Genomic DNA, 21,022 nt, shown 5'->3' with positions numbered 1-21,022 from the left:
GTGCTATTAAGACTAGCCAGAGAGCCACCACCCAGAGGCTGTTTATATCTAATTATTTCACAAATAGAATGTCTCCTTGCTCATGACTGTCTCTACTAATAATTCTAAGAGCCAAGTTCCTGAAAATATCCTACTGGAAGGGAGATGAGGGTGTCATATTCTCAAACCCCTTCCCCTTGTGGTTAATTCTCTTGAGTTTTAGGGACACCACTTAACCACCACTTATTTAAGGTAAATGACATAACTCAGCTTTAATTGCCCCAGTCTCTTGCCTTAACTGAAAACATAACTACTCCCTGTGCCTATATGCCAAATAAGGAAACCAGGAGATGAAGGAGTCAGTAGAGGAGAAGGAGCAGTGTAGAAGTGGCCTGCGTGAGTTCAGAAATAACATGCCAGTGGATGTTCTTTTCAAATTTTCATCAAACCACTGAAAAGTTAGGTTCAGCTGGATTCATTTGAAGATGATAACATGGGGACGGACAGGGAAGAAATTGTAGGGGATGAAGATCTCTTTAGGCTCTTACATTTTGAGGTAAGAAAACAATTCACTAGGGGCGCCTGGGTGGCTTAGTCAGTTAAGCGTCCGACTTTCGCTTAGGTCATGATCTCGCAGTTCGTGGGCTCGAGCCCCGCGTCAGGCTCTGTGCTGACTGCCAGCTCAGAGCCTGGAGCCTGTTTCATTCTGTGACTCCCTCTCTCTCTGACCCTCCCCTGCTCACGCTGTTTCTCTCTCTCTCTCTCTCTCCTAGAAAGAAATAAAACATTAGAAAAATTAAAAAAAAAAAGAAAAGAATTCACTAGTGGGTTGTGATGCAGTGAATTGAATCACATTTTTTTCCCCAAAAAGGAAACTTGAACAAATTGTGGACAACCTGGTACAAGTCTCTGGAGTGAGAATCAGAGCTGCCCATCATCAGGCCAAACTGGGCCCTCCACCCTCAGTTGCTACATGTGGTTTCCTTTGGGAAGGGCATGCCCTCATGCAAGCAATTCTTGCAAGTGAGCATCAACTCATTCCTTGAAGAGGTTCTAGGCAGCACATCTCCATGTCTAGCACAAGCTTTGCACCCATTGTACTCTCTTTGTTTTGATTTTTACCTTGAGAGGAACTTCAGAGATCTAGCCAGATTGTAGAGCTAGACAAAAAAACAAAACAAAACAACTCAGGCAAACATATCTGGCTTGGATAGAAAGACTGGAGTGTAATCAGCTTAGTTGGTGACCCATTTCCCCCCTCACTGGTTAACTGCTAAGCGGATTTTCTTCCTTGAGGCCTTTTGTAGGGTATAATGTATATAATGAGTCTTAGGGGAACTCATGGAATTTTAATATTCACCAGGAATTACCCCAAGTAATAGGGAAGTAGACTTTTCTGCTTTTCAAGAGTCTGTTGGTGTGGGAAGGGAATTAACATACCTACTGTCTGTTAGGTACTTTATTTTATGTAATCTCAAATTTTCCTATAAATATTATGAAGTGTTTATTAATTTCCCCATTTTGCAGAGGAGAAACTGAGATTCATGGAGCTTAATGATTTTCTGAAGATCTCAAGACATGGAAGCATAAGGTAGATAGAAGACCCCACAGGGGTCAGCCAGTGAATTTTTGTCACCTAGAAAGTGTGTGGCTTAGAGCACATAGCCAATAAACATTTGTTGAATGATTAAAGACTGGAAAAGTAAGTACCCCAAATCACATATATCTCACCTAAAATGTAAGCCTTTATCATGTGACATACACAGCATTCAGGAAAAGTTGTGAGATCCAGGATAAGAAACACACTTTGGTTTAATCAGAAAACACAATCTTGTGGTTTAACCTCTGCATCATGATGCTTTTCTGACTCTGATCATCCAAGTGGCAAGGGCAGCTGTCAATAGAGCAGAGGATTGAAACCATCACACCAGGTGTGGGGAGAAAGCCAGTGATGGGAGTGGTCACATCTTTGTTACCCACCATGCATTCACTTTTAGAGAGTTGTTGAAAATTCTAGCTTTCAGGAGCCAATTGTGATGGATGAAGTATTGGATGGATTCTGGCCAAATAACCTGAACCATAGAGCTCAGGATAGTAATACCTGCTGGTTTCTTAGATCTTTTTGTAAGAAACTGAGGGAAGGCAGTATCAGTGCTTAATAGGACAACTGGTTTAGAGTTTGCTTTCTAGACTCAAGAACTAGAAAAGGGGTGAATTTTGTGACCTCAGTTAAGACACATAGCTTCCTCTTCATGGATTCTTATTGAGTTTGTGATCTGGGCCATAACAGACCTCAGAGCATCCAGGGACTTTGCCACTGCTGTGCTGACCTACATCACCATGGATTACCAATAATAGGATTTGTCCCTCGGAAGCTTGGACTATACTTATTCAAAACTTGCAGGGTAGTTTCTTACAGAGGAATATGGCTTCAGTTTCTCACTATTGCCTGCTAGTTCTGGTCTTTCTGGATTCACATGCAGCTCAGCCATCCTGTCTGCCAGGATGTACCTGCTCAGAGGACAGTTTTGGCAGGTGCGCTGTGCTAACAAGATGCCAGAAGGTTGTAGGGGATGGGTTTTCTTTGGGGAAGCTGTGGAGTGGGAACAGGCCTAGATTTGGCAGGAAATCTCTAGTTGGTGCTGAACTTTGGAGAACTGTGCATTTTTACCAAAATGGGTCTCTTTTATTTCAAGTGAATAACATATATATATTTTCTTTTAATTCATACATCTAATGCCAGAATAAACCTGATCTCACTTCCCTGATATTCCTCTTAAAGCTTTTGTGGTTTCTTGTACAGGGCTCTGCAGTGCGTGTCTATCTCTTTGGGAAAGATTCCAAGGAACCTTCCTGAAGAGTTAAAGCAGTTGAGAATTGAAAATTCACCCTTATTCGAATTGTCCCGAGGGTCCTTCATCAACACGAGCACATTGGAATACCTTTGGCTTAATTTTAACAATGTCACTGTGATACACCTAGGAGCCCTGGAGCACCTGTCAGAACTGAAAGAGCTGAGATTGGAGGGGAACAAACTCCGTTCAGTACCATGGACAGCATTCCAAGCCACCCCTCTTTTGAGGGTCTTGGATCTCAAACACAACAGGATTGATGTGCTCCCTGAGCTGGCTCTTCAGTTCTTGGTCAACCTGACCTACCTTGACCTATCCTCCAATAGGCTTACAGTTGTATCCAAGAGCGTCTTCTTGAACTGGCTGGCTTACCAGAAACCCCATCAGCCTGACTGTGGAGCCAAGATTCACTCCAGCTTGGTGCTGGCACTGCACGACAACCCCTGGCTGTGTGACTGTCGCCTGAGGGGACTTGTCCAATTTGTAAAGTCCATCAGCATCCCCGTCATCCTGGTGAATTCCTACCTGATGTGCCAACACCCTCTCTCCAAAGCAGGGCAGCTTTTTCATGAAACTGAGCTTAGTGTTTGCATGAAGCCACAGATCTCAACCTCCAATGCCAGTGTCACCATCCAGATGGGACAGAAAGTGACCCTGAGATGCCTGGCACAAGCCAGGCCCTCACCAACCATTGCATGGACTTATCCTCTTAGCATGTGGAGAGAATTTGATGGTAAGCCATATGGACCCTTTCGATGTGTCTTGGGGAAGACTGAGGTCTACAGCAACCCTATCCTCAACAGAGAGGTTCTTTTTATTTATTTATTTTTTTTTATTTCTAGGAGAGAGAGAGAGAGAGAGAGAGAGAGACAGCGTGAGCAGGGGAGGGTCAGAGAGAGAGGGAGTCACAGACTGAAACAGGCTCCAGGCTCCAAGCTGGCAGTCAGCACAGAGCCCGACGCGGGGCTCGAACCCACGAACCGCGAGATCATGACCTGAGCGAAAGTCGGACGCTTAACCGACTAAGCCACCCGGGCGCCCCTCAACAGAGAGGTTCTAAATTGGGTCAATCATGAAATAAGGATGTGAGTAAGATTGGGATAGGCTTGAATTATACTCACCACATCAGGAAATTTTCCAAGATAGCATTCCACTATTGGCATGATTTTAAGTGATTGTATACAGATCTCTATAGGATATATATACATATGTAAATATATGTATTGTAGTTGGCTTAACATATTATATAAATATTATAAAATTGTATATAAACAAATATATTCTTTGAGAGACTTCTAGATGAAAAATACTATACTGTGTATTTTTAAATCATAGAATCTCTGACTAGGACTAATTCTAGAGACTCTCTATTACTTATTTCCTAAACTTGCTGGAGCAGACTTATCTGGAGTACTTGTTTGAAATAAGATTTCCAGGCCCCTGCCCTGGAGATTCAGATCTTCTGTGTCCAGGGGAAGACCTGAGAATAATGCATATTACAAGGGTTCCCTCTTTTCCCTCTTCCTTTCCCCAACTAATTCTTACCATTGGGCAAGGTTGGAAATTCCTAGATATAGACTGAATTTTACACTTCACACTACTGTGTTGTTCAGATCTTATTGGCTTGAAGTTGTACTACTGGGACCCTGGATGATGAAGTGACCTCCATGGGCCCCACAGCTGGGATTCAAAACTGCCTCTCATTTCCTGAAACCCTATGGTCTGCTTTCATACATCAGCTGGAATCACTTTTAATGCTACCTTGCAGGGTTGGGACATATCACAAGGCCAGAGGTGGTTCCCTAGGGATATCCTGAAGTCTAGAAGACAGCTAGAAATATCTCAGTAAAACTTGAGAAATATAGTCAGTAATTCAGATATTTGTTATGTATAGTGAAAAACCACTAGAAGATTTAAGAAATACCTAACTAAGTGAACTGTTGACTTTTTCCTAGCATTTTGATCACATGTTATTGGCTTGAGGTTAAATATCAATGTAGGAGAAATGTAGGATTTATTGTTTCCGAATGCTTTGAAGTCAGTTTCTTTGGTACCATGTTATATGTATTCTCTCAGTAATAACAACAGCTAACAATGAGCACTTCATATCAAACATAGAATGGATACTATTATCATCCCATTTTACCAATGAGATAATTGAAGCCAAAAGAATTGAAGCAACTTGTCTAAGACCATATGGTTGGTAAGGAATAGAACCCAGGCATTTGGCTCCAGACTCTGAGCCTCTCTACATCTGGGAGGTAAAAAATAAAAAATTAAAAAAAAAAAAAAAGACACTTCTTGAAGCTCACAGTATCACACAGTGGCGAGAGATCTCCCAAAAAACCATGCTGTCATCTCAGTAAGGTTTTTCCATAGTTTGGAGGGAGCAGCTAGTGAAGTTGACAATGTGGTCTTCATAGGCAGAAGAATAAGATTCCAGATCAGTCACTGCCTCTGATCACTTCTCATGGTGGGCAAGTTGCTTAATCACTCCCATCCTCAACTTCCTATGTGTAAAAATGGGGTACTTACCTTACAGAGGTGCTGAGAGGCAAACACCTGGCACCAAACATTTGCTTAGTAAATGGTCACCTCCAGCTCAAAAAAAAAACAATATAACTAGCATTGGTGAACACTAACCAGTTTTCTATCAGAGAAATGTCTACCAGGGCTGTTTTGCTTTCTCTCCACCCAGTGTTGACCTCATCTACTTCAGAAGATACTGCTTTGTCGGAGCTGGTTATACCTGCTGCCCACCTGGTGGACAGGGGTAATTACACCTGTGTGGCCTCCAACTCCATTGGCAGGAGCACCCTTGTCATCTCCCTCCAAGTCCAGCCTGCCCAGACCCTGCCTGCGCCCCATTCTCCCTTTTTCCCCTCAGATGGCAGTGCCTATGTTGACCTGAGGGTTGTCAAGCAGACAGTGCATGGGATTTTGCTGGAGTGGTTTGCAGTGGCTGACACCTCTGAGGAGAAATGGTTCACCCTCTACATTGCATCAGATGAAACACTCAGGAAGGAGGTGGTCCACATCGGTCCCGGAATCAACACATACGCCGTGGATAACCTCCTTCCCAGCACAAAGTATGAGGCATGCCTCAGCCTGGGGGGCCAGCCCCCACGCAGGGGTCGGTGTGTGGTCTTTGTGACGGGCAGAGACCATGGCGAGCTGGAGGGACGGGAGCGCCTCCTGCACATCACAGTGGTCCTGTGTGTTGTACTGCTGGCGGTGCCCGTGGGCGCCTATGTCTGGGCAGCCCAGGCCTCCTGTAGCTGCAGGGAGTGGGGGCTGCACTGCTGTCCTCACCGCAGGAAGACACCCAGGTGCCCCCGTGCGGTGCCACAGCACAGGGACTGCTCCTATAGAGAGCACATAGCTGTCTGTGAGGATGGCCTGGGGCATAGAGATGATGAAGGGGATGAAGAGAAATACCAAGAGGAAGACAAGGGCTGAACAGCTCAGGCTGGGGACAGGGGGTGGGGGAAGAATGGACCTTTAGTCTCTAAGCCAACCCTCTGTGGTAACTCTACTTGGTTTGACCGATTCGTTCAACAGTATTTATTGAGTACCTACTCTGTTCCAGGCACCGAACTTGACACAGTGATCAGGTAGACACAATTCTTCATGGAAGGGGTGGCAGTGGAGCTCTGTCCTGTCCAATTAAATTGTCTTATTATACATTTGCTCCACTCCTAGCAAAGAAAGCTTTGTGGTGGGCATGGGACAGAAGGGACAGGAAGTGGGAAGGGGCCATAGAAGACAAGTATAATACAGCAGTGAGAATTAGGAGTACGTCAGTGAGCAGGGCCAGTGTTTATTCAGCTGCTCTTATGAACATGGAAATTTAAGGAGAGGGAACAGGTCTAGAGAGGATTTATGGGAATCTCATTAGTTTAACACCCTTAGAGAGCCCTTTTAAAAAATCCTAGGGTAGGGGCACCTGGGTGGCTCAGTTGGTTAAGTGCCTGACTTTGGCTCAGGTCATGATCTCATGATTTGTGAGTTTGAGCCCTGCATTAGGTTCTGTGCTGACAGCTCTGTGTCTCCCTCTCTCTCTCTGCCCCTCCCCTGCTTGCACTCTTTCTCTCTTAAAATTAAATAAACACTAAAAAAAATCCTAGGGTAAAGATGCACATTATTCAGATCGATTAGGCGATATGACTGGCGGGGGGCTGGGGAAGGTTAAGAGCACAGACTCTGGAACTCAGTTTCCCAGACTTAAATTCTTACTGGCTTTGTGATGTTGGGCAAATTTCTCTCCTTTCCTGTGCCTTCTTGTCCTCATTTGTAAAACGGGAATAATACTACTACTACCTACCTCATAGAGTTTTCCTGGTGATTAATGACTTTTCGCATGTAAAGCTTTCAGAACAATGCCTGGTACATAGTAAACTCTCAATAAATGTCATCACAATAAACATTACCACCATTGAGGGCATCCGTGTCCATCTGTGTTTTCTTTCAGTGTGACTAAATATACAGACTGGGCCATTCGGAACATCAGATCTTACTAGGATTATGTGTGTGTGTGTGTGTGTGTGCATAAATATGTATGTAATCAGATCTTACTAGGATTACGTGTGTGTATAAATATGTATGTAATAATATGATATCTTTGCTAATACCTTTCACATTCTGTTTAATTAATGTTTAATTAGTGTTAAGTTCTGTTTAATGTTTAAAAGATGGTATAGTTTCAGATTCATTTGTTATGCTCTTGGGAATCTTATCTATTTAGAGCTTAGACCAAGTAATTTTAAGGTGAGTGCCTTTGATTCAGGAGTCATTTGTAAGCAAGGTGACTTGCCTTTGGAATGAAGCCTTTGCTGGCCCCAGGCATCTGCTATTGTCAACCCAAGGGAGGGGTTTTGTCCTTTTTCTTTTTTCTTCCTTTCTTCTGGTATGTTGGAACCTCTACACCTAGCACCTGGCCTGACACCGACAGTATGCCCAGAACATGTGTTATTAAAAGAATGATTGAGTAAATTATTGATTAATAAATAAATGACTGGAACTCATTCAGCTAAAAACATGCATCTTCACAATTCCATAATGTCACACAGATGTCCCCAATATCACCAGCCTGTTGCTACAAAATAAAGTAGTTTATTTTATTGATCAATTTATAGTTGGTTAAGCCATCACCACTTTGTTCTGGAAACTAGGCTCTTAACAGCACCACCCCCCGCCCCACCCAGTTATGTCTGTGAATCTTCTAAGGGCCCCTCCTGGTGTCCACATGGCAGTCTGGCAGCCTTACTCCATTCATGGCATCTTCCGCACGCTCCCCATCCATCCTCCCAAGGCCAGGGCCTTTGAAGACTGTCAGAGAAGCATTGCTTCTTGCCAACAGTTGCCAACATCCACGCTAGATGGGCTGACCCTGGCTTCTCTCAAAGCTTCCAGGCTTCAGAGTAGCAGAATTGCAGACGTCCTTATAGAAGCAAGAGACTCTGGCTCTGCCCCCGCTCTTGCCACATTTTACCAGATGGGTTCTGAGGGACAGTTGTTTGGTACAGAATCCCATGGGTTCCCTTTGGGACAGTCTTATCAGTTCCTAATCCTTCAGAACACAGATGCTCGGCTGCACAGGTCACAGAGCTGTGGCGTCTGCCTTGCCGTCCTCCACGTCTCTCCCAGTCCACTCTCCTCTCCTCACATAGTACAGGGGAGAGGCTCCCAGGCCTAGCGGTGGGCAGGAACATTCTGGGGGTAAGCATATGCAGGAGTCCTCACCTCTGGGATATGGTGCTCTAGCATGTGGACATCCTCAAACTTCCTCTAGTACATCTAGGATAGCATCTGTCTTCTGAGCTCACATCAGCACATACAAAGCTGGTGTGAGGTGCTTTACATAGATTAGCTCTTGTCACCTTCATACCAATGATTTTTCGCACCATGCATTGATGAGGGAAGTGAGGCCCAGGGAAGCTTCGTCTCTTGCCCAAAGTTACACTTAAGCAACAGAGCCAGGATTCAGAGCCAGGGCTGTCAGATTGCAAAGCACCATGTTATTTCATAGAATTAAAAAGTTGGGGAATGCCTGAGTGGCTCAGTTGGTAGAGCATCCGACTTTGGCTCAGGTCATGATCTCATGATTCGTGGGTTTGAGCCCTGCGTCATGCTCTGTGCTGACAGTCAGAGCCTGGAGCCTGCTTCAGATTCTGTGTCTCCCTCTCTCTCTGCCCCTCTCCCTCTCGTGGTCTGTCTCTCTCCATCTCACAACAATAAATAAATGTTAAAAAATAAAAGTTTGACCTCAACTACAGGAAAAATACACACTGTTCTGCAGATTCCTTGAAGACACATCTGCTGAATGTCTATTCAGTTTTTTAGGACCCAGAAGTGGGAGAGCCTGCTTAATCTATCACCCCTTGCCTTCCAGCTCTTTAGCTGGAGGCTTAAAATTGTGCCGGCTTGTAGTCTACGCCTGTCCCCTGTGGATGAGCAGCAGTCCCTTGGCCCCCACCCCACCCTAACACAGTAGAACTTGGCCCAGCTCACTCCCACTGGCTGGGGGTCACTTCCAGTATCTCCATATTTGCTGGAACCTTAGGTTTAGCCACACCTTCCTATTCTTTCTCAGCATGGCTCTTGCCAGCAACTAGGTACTTTCCCCATACTTCCCACCGCAGGAACTTGCGCAAAGGCGCAGTTTCCAAGATTGTCTCTACCTTGGTTCAAGTTTTCTATTTGTCCAGGAGCCCATGCCCCTCCCAGCTCCTGAATGCTGGCCTGAGCTTCTAGCCCAGAGGCTTTCCTGACCTCTGTCCCAGAGATTACGCTGCATCCTAGGCTTTCATGTCCATACCAGGTCCAATCCCTCCCTTTGCTGGGCTGGGTCGAAGGATAATTAGTTCTAGCTTCAGAGCCCATTCCTTTCCAAGGGCTGGGGCTTGTGCTGCTCAGGAGAAAATCCCAGTCCATGTCCATGACGAAACATGACTAGATAGACAAGCCCTGCGGATGTATTACCATTAGAGGTATATGCACAGCCGTTTGGGCAAAATTTTGCAGCCCCCCAAGGAGTCAGATCTGGGGATTAGAAGATGGATGAGATGGATGGATTCACCCACTGGAGGAGCCAGGAGGCAGGCCGAGCTTGACTTCCCGGGAGACTGGTCTCTATGTGTCAGGCAACGTGCATGCAAGCAGGTAGCAGAAGGTCGGCTGGGCCCTTGCTTAACAGACTTTATTCACCATTTACAAAAGAGGTTGATTGCATGCAAATTGTAAAGGTGCTGTATTCCCTGTAGAGGGCAAACATGAGCCAGCACAGCCCTCTCCTGAAATACAGGCTGCAACATGCCTGTTGGTTTCAGTCTGGGCTCCCAGCTTGTTAGAAATCATCTCTTAATACACGCTGGGTTGGGGACTGCAGAAAGCCCAGCAAGGAGCTTCCACACCGGCATAACTGAGTAACACCTCAGAACACAGACTCAGGAATCAAGAAAACCACATGTGCATATAGTCTGTTTAAATAAAATCACTGACGATACTCTAGAGCGGTTGTTGGTAAGGGGAGCAAGATGCAAAGAACCATTCTACTTCCCTCTCCCTGCACACATCTAGATTCCTTATAGAGCAGCTTTCCTTAAAGTCAGGTGGAACTTCTTTGCTTTAAACATTGAGGGCTGCCTGTCTTCTCTCCTGGGGGAGGTTGTCACAAGCTGACAAGGTGTGCCCAGTCAAAGGACAATGTCCAGGAGTCAGGAGCCCTCAGACCAGGTCTCTGCTACCAACCTTCTGGGTGGCCTCCAGAAGCTGCTCCTCTCCTGGAAGCTCACTTCTATCGTTTTGGCAAAATGGAAGCTTGGGCTGGATGTACCACCCAGCTTTGGTCCTCTCGGACTGTGGCTGGCCAGGGCTACACAGGGGTGGGGGTGATAACTGGGTGGGAGGAGCCTGAGTCAAGGGCAAGAACATCATCCAGCTCTGGCTGCCACAGAGCAGGGGCTGTACTCAAACCCTGCACAGGACTTCCTAGGGGTGCAGAATGGCATGAAGTGCTCTTAATACTTTCTGGAGGAGCTGCAGCCCAGAGAACTGGTCTGCAGAAAAATACTCTGCATTTGTGCTGCTTTGCACTTGGTTAAAGCCCTTGTCACCACATATTTCAAACCTCGTCTTGGGCCTGTGAGTGAGTCAGCCAGGACTTACCTTCTTCATTTTATAGAGGAGTTAGGGAGTGATCAGGGAATTTAAACAGCTTTCCCAAGGTTATACCACATGAGCAGAAGAGCTGGATAAAACAGAAGTCTCTCCAGATCTCAGCTCTGCACTGTCTCTTCAAGGGCTCTTGGGGGGTGGGGGATAGCACTTTAGGGAGGGGCCTTGAGACTCTTCCAGATGCCTCTAGCTTGGATATTTCTGGGCCCGCTGGGACAGCTCTGGCTGGGTCCATCCCACACCTCTGTGTCTCTGGCCCCACACATGTACAGCAGGGGCCCACGGTCTTTGCTCAGACACCACCCTACATCTTTTCAATGGCTCTGAGGGACAGTCCCACAGTCAGTGTGCGTTTTCAGTGCATTGTCGCCCTGCCCTGATGCATTGCTTTCCTATAGCCTGCAAGGGTCAACTGATCACAACCTTAGCCAAAATGAAGCCTCCTTTTCCTGCTCCTGCTATTAGCTGGAGGCTTCAGGATCTAGGTTCTGGTTGGCCTTGTCACACGTGGTCAGGGCCCTCTTCCTCAACTGAGGATGCTGAGTCCCCAGGAGGACCTGAAAGACTGTGAGGTCTGAGGTTGGTGAGTAGAAGACACCTTAGAGCTGACTTTTTGTCAATTCCCAGCCTCTACGGAATGGGGAGCATCACAGCTGTGCCAACAGTCTGGGTGATGAGGAAGTCTTTGCCAGTTGCATCCCATAAACAGAGAAATCCCTTGTCCAAGGCATGTCCAGAGCCGTGGATATAGGGCTTGCATCATTGTACAAAACAGAGGTGACCCTGGGGAACAGATGGTGGGGAGCATGGCCCAAATAGGAGGACAGTTGGGGTTGGGAAATTAGGGTCCACAGGACACATGCTAGAAGTAAGCCTTGTTTCCCACACTCTTCTTCTCAAACTTCTGCCTGAGCTCAGAGACCAGAGCTGATTGGATGGGGCTTCCCACCTTGGGTTTTGGTGACCGTTGGGGTTGTCGAGGAGTGAGGGAGCCAGAGACTGTAGGCACAGTCCAGTGGGCTGCGCCCATGTTGGGTGTCATTGTGGGAGGTGGAGGGGGAGCCGGGGCTTTGGGGGGCTGTGTACTTCCTAGGCTGTTGTTGTTGCAGTTCTCATTGGAAGGATCCTCTTGCAGCACAAACTTGGCAGCGGCCTTGGTCCTTTTGAACTTGAGCCATTCGATGCGGACGGCACGGGGCGCAGGGCTGGGTCGCTTACGGAGCACGCGCCGCACTGGCAGGACCTTGTTAGACTTCTTATTGCGCCAGAAGGTGGCGGTGGAGATGAGAACGGTTATGGCCACAATGATGGCCATGATGCCAGCCAGGACACCCACAGCCTTCATGGGGTTGTCTTTGGTCTGCATCAGGAAGGCGGCCATGGGGCTTCGGGACAGCATCTGGAAGAGAGAAGCCCCCCTAACTGCATTCTGCTGTTCCTTTCTGGTCCCTGGAGGACAGAGCAAGAGTCATGAGCTCCCTTAACCCTGATGGTTTTTAAACTTTCTGGGGTTAGGAATCCCTTGAGAATCTGATGAGCACTATGGGTTTCATTCCAGAAAAAAATGCACACAGAGAAAATGTGATGCATGCAGCTTTCCAGAAAAAGGCAGAGAGAGAGAGAGAGAGAGAGAGAGAGAGAGAGAGAGCACATAATGCAAACAACCTCTTTCAGGTTAAAAACTACATTAGCTGAATTATCTTCTTGAGAGGTTAGGGTATTACTTACCTTTAATTATAGAGGGCTCATCTGCCCAAATGTTTCATAAACTCCTTAAGTGATGACTTTCTGCCAGATACTGAGCCGAGAACTACACATAATGATTTTACTTCTGCCTTTTAACACCCATGTGAAGGAACCATCACTATTCCTATTTTGTAGGAAAGGAAGTGGAGGCTTGACAAAGCCCAAAGTCACACTGTTAGTAAGTGCTGAAACTAGGATTCCAACTTGATTCCAAAGCCTATGTGTCTGATGGCACAGGAAGCCTTTGCTAGCATTGAGTGTCCTCTGGAGGAAGGCTGCCGATGGTCCTTCTTCCTCTGACCATGTGCCAGCAAGGCATGGGCTGGCTTTCTGACCTTTTTCGTGACCCAGACTTGGTACTCACCTCTGTGTCTGTGATGTCAATCTTGAGTAAGGCCGTGGTGCTGAAGGATGGGGAGCCACGGTCCTTGGCCTGCACCTCTAGGGACCATGTGAAGTCCCCACCAGCTGTAATGTTGTGCAGGGCATCAAGGGAGCCAATGGAGTTCTTGAGACGTATCTCCCCTGTGTGGGCGTCGATGTCGAACACATTGGTTGGCTCCGCGTGGGTGATGGAATAGTCCACCAGATTGTTGGGCTCCTCTGCATCCTGGTCCGTGGCCTGCATGTGAGGAGGGACAGACAGAGCTGAGATTCGAGAATGATACTTGTGTGCCATGGCTAAACCAGTGTGTCATATGTGGCTTTCTGGGTTGATGGGAAATGCTCCTAACCCTACTGTGAGTAGACTGGAGTTGGGGGAAGTGCTGAATGAGCCTAAACCAACGTGTCATATGTGGCTTTCTGGGTTGATGGGAAATGGTCCTAACCCTACTGTGAGTGGACTGGAGTTGGGGCAAGTGCTGAATGAGCCAGGTCTGTGCCAGGCCCTCTGCATGCATTAGTACATTCCATTCTCTGATCAAGTCTGGGCAGTAGGTATTGTTAAAAAACAAAAGCTTGAATGATAGGTGACTTGTCTAAGGATAGATACATAGAAGAAGGGGAGCTGGGATTCAAAGTCAAGTCTGTTGGGTTTCAGAGTTCATGTTTTTTCCATATTTGGAAGACAGTGTAGCCATAGCACTGCTTTGAAAGGAGGTTGACCAGCTGTGTGAAAAGGTAAGTCACACAGTTAAACTGCCTGAGCCTTGGGGCACCTGGGTGGCTCAGGCAGTTAAGTGTCTGACTCTGGATTTTGGCTTAGGTCATGATCTCACTGTTTATGAGTTCAAGCTCTGTGTCTGGCTCTGCACTAACAGCATGGAGCCTGCTTGGGATTCTCTCTCTCCCTCTCCCCTGATCATGCTCACACACTCTCTCTCTTTCAAAATAAATAAATACTTAAAAAACTGCCTGAGCCTCAATAGTTTCTTTTGTAAAGTGGCAATAATGTCTTTTTTCTTAGAGGTTATTTCTGGATTGAGGTGGGGATGGGGATATATAAAGTACCTTAAGATCCTCTACTCATAGGGGAGACCAATAAAGTTTATTTTCTTTTTTAAAGTTTACTTTTGAGAGTCAGAGAGAGACAGAGTTTGAACAGAAGATGAGCAGAGAGGGAGACACATAATATGAAGCAGGCTCCAGGTTTTCAGCTGTCAGTGCAGCCAACGTGGGGCTTGAACTCACGAATCCTAAGATCATGATCTGAGCCAAAGTCAGATGCTTAACTGACTGAGCCACCTAGGCACCCCTAACATTTATTTTAAAATAAATTCTTACTCCACAGTGCCTCTTGCAGCAGCCAGAACAAGGCTTTTCAGGAAGCTTAGTTGCCTTCAAAGCTCACCTCAATTTTCACTGGGGTCCCCAGGACCATTGTCTTCTCCTGGATACTCTTTCCAAACTGAGGGTAGTGGTCATTGACATCCAGCAGAGTGACGAACACCTCGGCTAGGCTGTATTTACCCTCCATGTCCTCTGCCTTCACATAGAAATTGTACCTGGCGGTGGCCTCAGCATCCAAGCTGGCCCAGGGCTGGGTGTAGATGATCCCGGTGGATGGGTGGATCAGGAAGCTGTAGGGCACAGGGAGCTCAGACACGGGTTTGATAAGCACGGACATGCGCATGCTCTCTCTCTCTCTCTCTCTCTCTCTCACACACACACACACACACACACACACAGTGGACTGCAGAAATGAGCTGCCTTTGACGCATTATGCAGCTTCCCCAAGGTGGCCCACCTGCTTCTCTCCTCGACTTTGCAGTCTGACTGAAGGTGCTGACCCATCCATCTACTCATCCACCCAGTTAAGCCTGAACTTAACCTCATTCACAGCCCTTGCCTCTCCTCCCAGGGCCTACCTTCCCTAGCACCAGGTCCTCACGATGACCCTTCTTCTCCCAGCTCCCAGAACTTCTGCCCCAGGCTCTCCACTGCTTCCCGTCATACCTTGCCCTCCTGCTCATTTCTCTTACCCAGGTCCTGTCCTTTCCTGCCTTCTGCACAGATCCCCTCTGCCTCCTGCCCCCCAAAACCCTTGCCCGAGGTCCTGTCCAGCATTCTGGATCTACTTACGGGTCTGCTCCGGACCCATAGATGGAGTATTTGACTTCACCCCACGGTCCTGTGTCTGGATCTACAGCCTGGAAGAGAGAAAGCTCCGAGTGGCACTGCCGTTTGTCAGGACATGTTGGCAGCTCATGCTGGGGCAACACAAGGGGAACTGGGGTGTACCCAGCTGGGGAGAAACTGATCTGGATACCTGCCCTGGAGCCCTAGATTTCTGCCCAGGAGATCTCAACTGTTGAAGGAAACAAAAGGTTTAGATCTGAAAGGTTTGTATCCGTTCTTTGTAAATGAGGATGGAGAAGGAGATGAATCCTCTGCCCCGAGCTGAGGGTTTATGCCTATGTCCTCCTCGTAGTCCTGGGTATTGTTGTCCCCATTGTACAGGAGTGGAAATTGAGCCTCAGAGAGGTCAGTAGCGTGTCCAGGGACACGTGAATGAGTTTGGGCTTTGGGATTCAAATTGGAACCCAGGTTTGTCTGACTTCATCAGGCCCCCTTCAGTGGGGGCTTCCCACCCCAGACCCAATCCCGGGGCCAGTCCCCAACCCACTGTGACAGCCACCACGTTGGAGCCCCCTGGGGCATTCTCAGGGATCCTGGCAATGTAGTAGTGGGAGGTAAACTTGGGGACGTTGTCGTTGGTGTCCAGGAGCTGGATCACAACATCCGCTGTGGAGCTGAATTTCTCCGGAGTGTTCACTTCAATGGCCAGGAGCTGGGGGAGGAAGGAAAACAAGGACCTGTCTGGGTGGCAGTCACCAGGCAGAAAGCCCTCCCACTTCCCGTCTGCACCCCCTGCCTGGCCCTGCCTTCCTCTCAGCCGCCAGCCTGCGATGCCCGTCACCACCTGCAGGGGGCACCTCTAAGGACCACTGTCTTACAAAGCCTGCTTTCTTAGGTTCTTTCAGTTCTATTTGGGCCAATTTCTTTTGTCCCGTTGATTTGCATATTCCTTTTTAGTTTCAAGTTCAAAAATTACTTTGTTTTATAATATAATTTAATATTTGTTAGGGAAGTTCCTGCCTCATATTCTTTCTCTCTATTTTCCTGACTATTCTTATAAATTTCTTCCTCCAGTTAAAAACCCATGTAATTGCATCAAACTTCTCACCACCTCAAAGGAAACTCCAGGTAAGACTTAGTTGGGACAACATTGGATTCTTTATTCACTTGATGAGAATTTGCGTTTTTTAAACAAGATGCGTCTTTACATGTCTTGCCTTCTTTATATTCCTTTGTTTAATTCTTGTGTTCATTATCATTTAGGTGTTGTGTATTGCCTGTTAGCCTAATTTCTAGGAATTTTTTCTTTTAGTTGTTATTATAAACGAGAACCTTTTATTCCATTATTCTCTTTGCTATTATTTATATGTAGGAACACTCTTGAATTTTGTGTATTAAGTTTGTAATCAATCACGCTAGCGGCTTTGATGTGTTTCTGTTTTTCAAACATTTCTTAGATTTGTTTAAGCAAATAATAACACCACCCACAAATAATGATAATTTTGTCCCTTCCTTTCTAATATTCATGCCTCCTTTCTTTATTCAGGAATAATGTTACTCCAGGAATAGTGCTAAATAATGGTGATGATAGCAGGCATCCATGTTTTGTTCCTGACTTCACAGACTGGTTTTAGAGTTTCACTTTAAGGCAGGATGTTGGCTGTAGGGTTCATGTGTGTATAATTATAAATAACTATAACAGTTTAAATATCAAAGAAGTATCTGTTTTTCATTTTTATTAATATATGTTATTTATATATTTATGTTATAATACACATTACTTATGTATACTTATAATTTTAAATAATCACAGATACAAAGGAGTCCTTTTTTCCATCTTCTGCTAAAATTTTTCTCAGAATTGATGACAGAGGTCAAATGCATATGAGGAGTATGTCTATCTTTTTTTAATGTTTATTTATTTTTGAGAGAGAGAGAGACAGTGTGAGCAGGGGAAGGGGCAGAGAGAGAGGGAGACACAGAATTTGAGGCTCCAGGCTCTGAGCTGTAGTTGGACACTTAACCAACTGAGGTGCCCTGAGATATATGCCTATCTTGATAATCAAATAGATTTTCTCTCTCAATCTATTAACAGGGCACATTGAGCACCTTTGCATTCCTGGGGACAGTCATAATTTAGAACTGGGAACTCAGTGAGGCTGTGTGAGCAGTGGGAGCAGTCTCTTGCTCCCTCTTCTTTTCCCACACTCTTGCTCCCATAGTCAGCAACAGGGGCAGAGGGTCTGAGGAAAAATCGAGGGCCAGGAAGGGCAGGGGGTGACAAGGACCTGTCAGGAATGAATCCAGAAGCTACTATGAGCCCCTGCGACCTGCCCCAGCCCCTCCTCCCCCATTCAGGACAGTACAAAGTATCACCTACTTTGAAGGTTAGCACTTTGAACTTTTCAAAGTCAATGGCAGCTGAGTTCTCCACAATGATGGTGACTTGCGCTTCATTCAGGACTGTCAGTGGGACCACTCGGAAGATGCCCCCAGGTCCCACCAGCCGCAGGTTGAATTTGGCATTGGCTCCCTGGGCAACAGGGTTTGGAGAGAGGAAACAGAAGATGAATGAGAATAGAAACTCATTAGATAGTCGTGCTAAGCAAGCAACCTTCATATGCCCTTAGCTCTGGGAGGTGAATATTATTATTTCTTTCTATAGGCCAGGCCATCAAGGATCAGAAGGATTTAGCAGGCTATGAGAACAAAGCAAGGTAACAAACACTGACAGCCTGGCCCTCTGCTGGGCATAGGAGGTGAGAGGATGCATTCACAAATGTCTCTCTGCAGGATCAGATGCAGAGGGGCTTTTATTTGACTGGCTTTACTTTCTAATCAATTGTGAATGTCTTTAGGCTAACCTATATGTCTTTGGTTAGCTACTCTCCCCTATCTCTCTCTTGGTTGCACCATCATTTCATTCATTTTGTGACCTGCCAGGCCCCTAGGACATAGCAGTAAAGGCTGATGCACTCTCTCAGCTTGGGCTTCTTGGAAGACAGGGTGGAGGGCAGGACCACACACCTGGTCTGAGTCGTTGACAGTGATCTTAAGGCCCCGCAGGATCTCTCCCTGAGGTGGGTGCTCATACATGGACAGCTCAAATCTGTTCTGGGGTCCACTCTCTCCATAGAACGTAGGCGGATGGTTGTTGAGGTCCACGATCCTGATGGTGACTGGGACCATGGCCTGGGCAGCCGGGATCCCTGCAGAGCTGACCTCAGTCACCTGCGGTAGAGACAGGTGGCCACTGCTGTGTGGCAGGCAACTCCGAGACAGTCCTATAGATTCCGAGCTCGAGGTATTCATGGTTTTGTGTAATTCCCTCTCACTAAGTATGGCTGCCCTAGCAGCTTGCTTCTGACATCACATGGCAAAGGTGATGAGCTATACTTAGTGATTAGACCATGAAGATTGTAACTTCTGTTTTCTAGCAGACTCTCTCCCTTGCTGGCACTGATGAAACAAGTAGCTATGTTGTGGACGCTCGTGTTTCAAGGAGCTAATGGTGACCTCTAGCCAGTAGCCCACTAGGAACTACATCCTGTCAATAACCATGTGAGCCTGGAAGCTGATCCTTCCCCAGTCAAGCCTTCAGATGAGAATCCAGTCCTGGCTGACAATTTGATGGCAGCTATCTGAGAGAGCTTGAATCTGAGGCTCCAACTAAGCTGAGCCTAGAATCATGACTCACAGCAATTGTGAGATACAAATTTGTGTCGTTTTAAGACACTAAGTTTGTGGTAATGTTACAACAGCCATAGGCAACAATACATACTGTTACTAACCCTATTTCGCAGGTGAGGCACAGAGGGGTGAAGCAGTCACCTGGGGTCACACAGCTAATGAGTTGAAGAACTGGACTGAGTTGTTGAACTCAGATGTGTCTGATTTCTTAATCAGTGCTCTCTCCATCTCACCACACTGGCCCCTCTTTATAGCCAGACAGATTTGAATTCAAACCCTAGTTCTGCTACATTCATCCTGGTGTCCATTTTGCCATGGGGAGGCTGCAAGGAGAGGAGGTACGGAGATACAGCAATAGATAACTAATACAGGCTGCAAAGCCAGAACTGAGAATCCACAGGCTCTGTGTGAACCATACCATGTGATAGAGACAATCAAGAACCTTCCTTCCCTTGTTCTGTAAGCATTCTCTGGTCTTACTATGCTCCCTAGACACCACTCCATCACACCCTAGATGCTGCCCTGATCTCCTTCTCAGAAGCCTACACCTGCTGTCTCCACATCCTAATTCCTACTCAGTTCTCAGTCTATCCTCAACTGAGATACCTCACACTAAGTTCCATGCTGCATGTAGCACTGCCACCTTTTTTTGCCTTCCCGAGGGTTCTAGCCCTCTGCTAATGGGATTTTGGTCTCTGCAGGCTCCCCTCCACCTCTCTGATCTCTCCTTGGTTTCCTTCACCTGCCCCTGCCCCCACTCCTCACTCAGCCTCTGAAGCTCCCACAGCTGTGTTCTTGGCCAGTGGCTCCTCTGTCCCCACAGCTATCCTCTGGGTGATCCCATTCCCCAAGCCCATCTTTGCACAGCCACCTGTCTACAGACGCTGTCTTCCCAGGTTCCACGCCTGTATACTCAAGTTTGTGTGTTTTAACCTGAGCATCCCAGAGACAGCAGAATGCCCCATGCCTGTCCTACCTAACTTCTTCTCCTGCACCCATGATGACATGGTACCACCCCAGATCCCTCATCCTTCTCCTTTCCCTCACTCCTTACAGCCACATTCTGTGGAGTCTGCCTCCTCCATACTTTGCAATTTGTCTATTTATGCCATTCCACCCTCGTCTGCACAGGCCCTCTCCATTTATCACCTTGAGGAATGGCTCTGCCTCCCTGCCTCTCACCCAGTTCCCTCCAAACTCAAGTTGGGACCAGTGTTCTCAAACCCTCTCCTGGGACTGCTGCCAGAGTCACTTGGGAGCTCAGAACATGCAGAGTCCTGCATTTCTCTGGGACACACCAATTTCCCATTGCCAGGAGTGGGTCCTGGAAATCTTTGTTTGCCGAACTCTCTAAATCTGAGAATCGTCCTGGTCTAAAGCAGCCAGAGTGAGTTTTTCTCTAATCCTGCTCAAAACCCTTCAATGGCTCTTTACTGTTCTTGGGCAGGAACAGCTACATAAGGTGCCGGGCCAGTGAAAAATGAAAAGATGGGGCCTCTTGTTCAAAAAGTTATTAAGAATTTCAAGACAGCAAGAGCACAGAGCATTACACCCAGCATGGGACCCTTCTAATAGTGGTTCCTGTGTAACTGCACGGGCCACATTCCCACAAAATGGGCCCTGTTCCAGGGAAAAACCTATATCTCATATCTGGGGCCTTTGCTCCTCTGGCCCCAGCCTGGGATCCAACTATTTTATCTGCCTAAATGTGGCCTAAACACTCTTTGCTGCCATCCCATGACTCCTCGATGCTTCCCCAGTATATTATGTGTACATCACCTCCAGCCTCGTTTCATGGGGGTTCTTGGTCTACAATGCCTGCACTCTGCCCCCATTCCCAGCAGCGATGCCTTCCACCAGTCTCCACCTGCTGGGTCTTACCCATACTCAAGGCATTGCCAATTCAGTCCTATTTCCTTGTGAATTCATGTCTCCCCTTGCCAGAGGCTTTGTGTCTGTCCACTGCAGCCTCCACGCTCCTCCACAGCCTCCAAAGAGACATAGGTGCTCTTTGGAGCAACATCCAGTTTCCTCCCTGGGCGGAGGGGGGGGGGGGGGGG

At 47.0% G+C, this 21,022-nt stretch overlaps 2 protein-coding genes across 2 annotated transcripts in view; one reads left to right on the top strand and one right to left on the bottom strand.

Annotated features, from left to right (window-relative positions):
* Positions 1-2,404: 2,404 nt before the first annotated feature.
* On the top strand, positions 2,405-6,290 carry LRIT2 (leucine rich repeat, Ig-like and transmembrane domains 2). The gene is made up of 3 exons (XM_077746499.1): positions 2,405-2,514; positions 2,783-3,564; positions 5,530-6,290. Exons 1-3 carry the CDS (start codon positions 2,405-2,407, stop codon positions 6,288-6,290), a joined length of 1,653 nt encoding a protein of 550 aa, XP_077602625.1.
* Positions 6,291-10,013: 3,723 nt separating this feature from the next.
* Positions 10,014-21,022, bottom strand: part of CDHR1 (cadherin related family member 1) — a 23,816-nt gene continuing 12,807 nt past the window's right edge. The window contains exons 11-17 of the mRNA XM_077746453.1: positions 18,300-18,503; positions 17,653-17,805; positions 15,820-15,984; positions 15,276-15,343; positions 14,545-14,773; positions 13,117-13,374; positions 10,014-12,405 (exon numbers count right to left, since the gene is read on the bottom strand). Coding sequence (XP_077602579.1) covers positions 11,869-12,405; positions 13,117-13,374; positions 14,545-14,773; positions 15,276-15,343; positions 15,820-15,984; positions 17,653-17,805; positions 18,300-18,503 — 1,614 coding nt within the window. The 3' untranslated portion in view covers positions 10,014-11,868. The remainder of the gene's footprint in view (positions 12,406-13,116; positions 13,375-14,544; positions 14,774-15,275; positions 15,344-15,819; positions 15,985-17,652; positions 17,806-18,299; positions 18,504-21,022) is intronic.

Source organism: Crocuta crocuta, unplaced genomic scaffold (assembly GCF_008692635.1).
Source record: "Crocuta crocuta isolate KB4526 unplaced genomic scaffold, BGI_CrCroc_1.0 scaffold28, whole genome shotgun sequence".
Taxonomy (NCBI): Eukaryota; Metazoa; Chordata; class Mammalia; order Carnivora; family Hyaenidae; genus Crocuta; species Crocuta crocuta.
The sequence above is the reverse complement of the archived record's forward strand: the minus strand, read 5'-3'. Positions and strand labels throughout refer to the sequence as shown.

Coding starts and splice junctions, on each gene's coding strand:
- LRIT2 (XM_077746499.1), top strand. CDS start 2,405: ATGGCTTCAGTTTCTCACTATTGCCTGCTAGTTCTGGTCTTTCTGGAT. Junction 2,515..2,782: donor TCAGAGGACAGTTTTGGCAG/GTGCGCTGTGCT, acceptor TTTCTTGTACAG/GGCTCTGCAGTGCGTGTCTA. Junction 3,565..5,529: donor CATGTGGAGAGAATTTGATG/GTAAGCCATATG, acceptor CTCTCCACCCAG/TGTTGACCTCATCTACTTCA.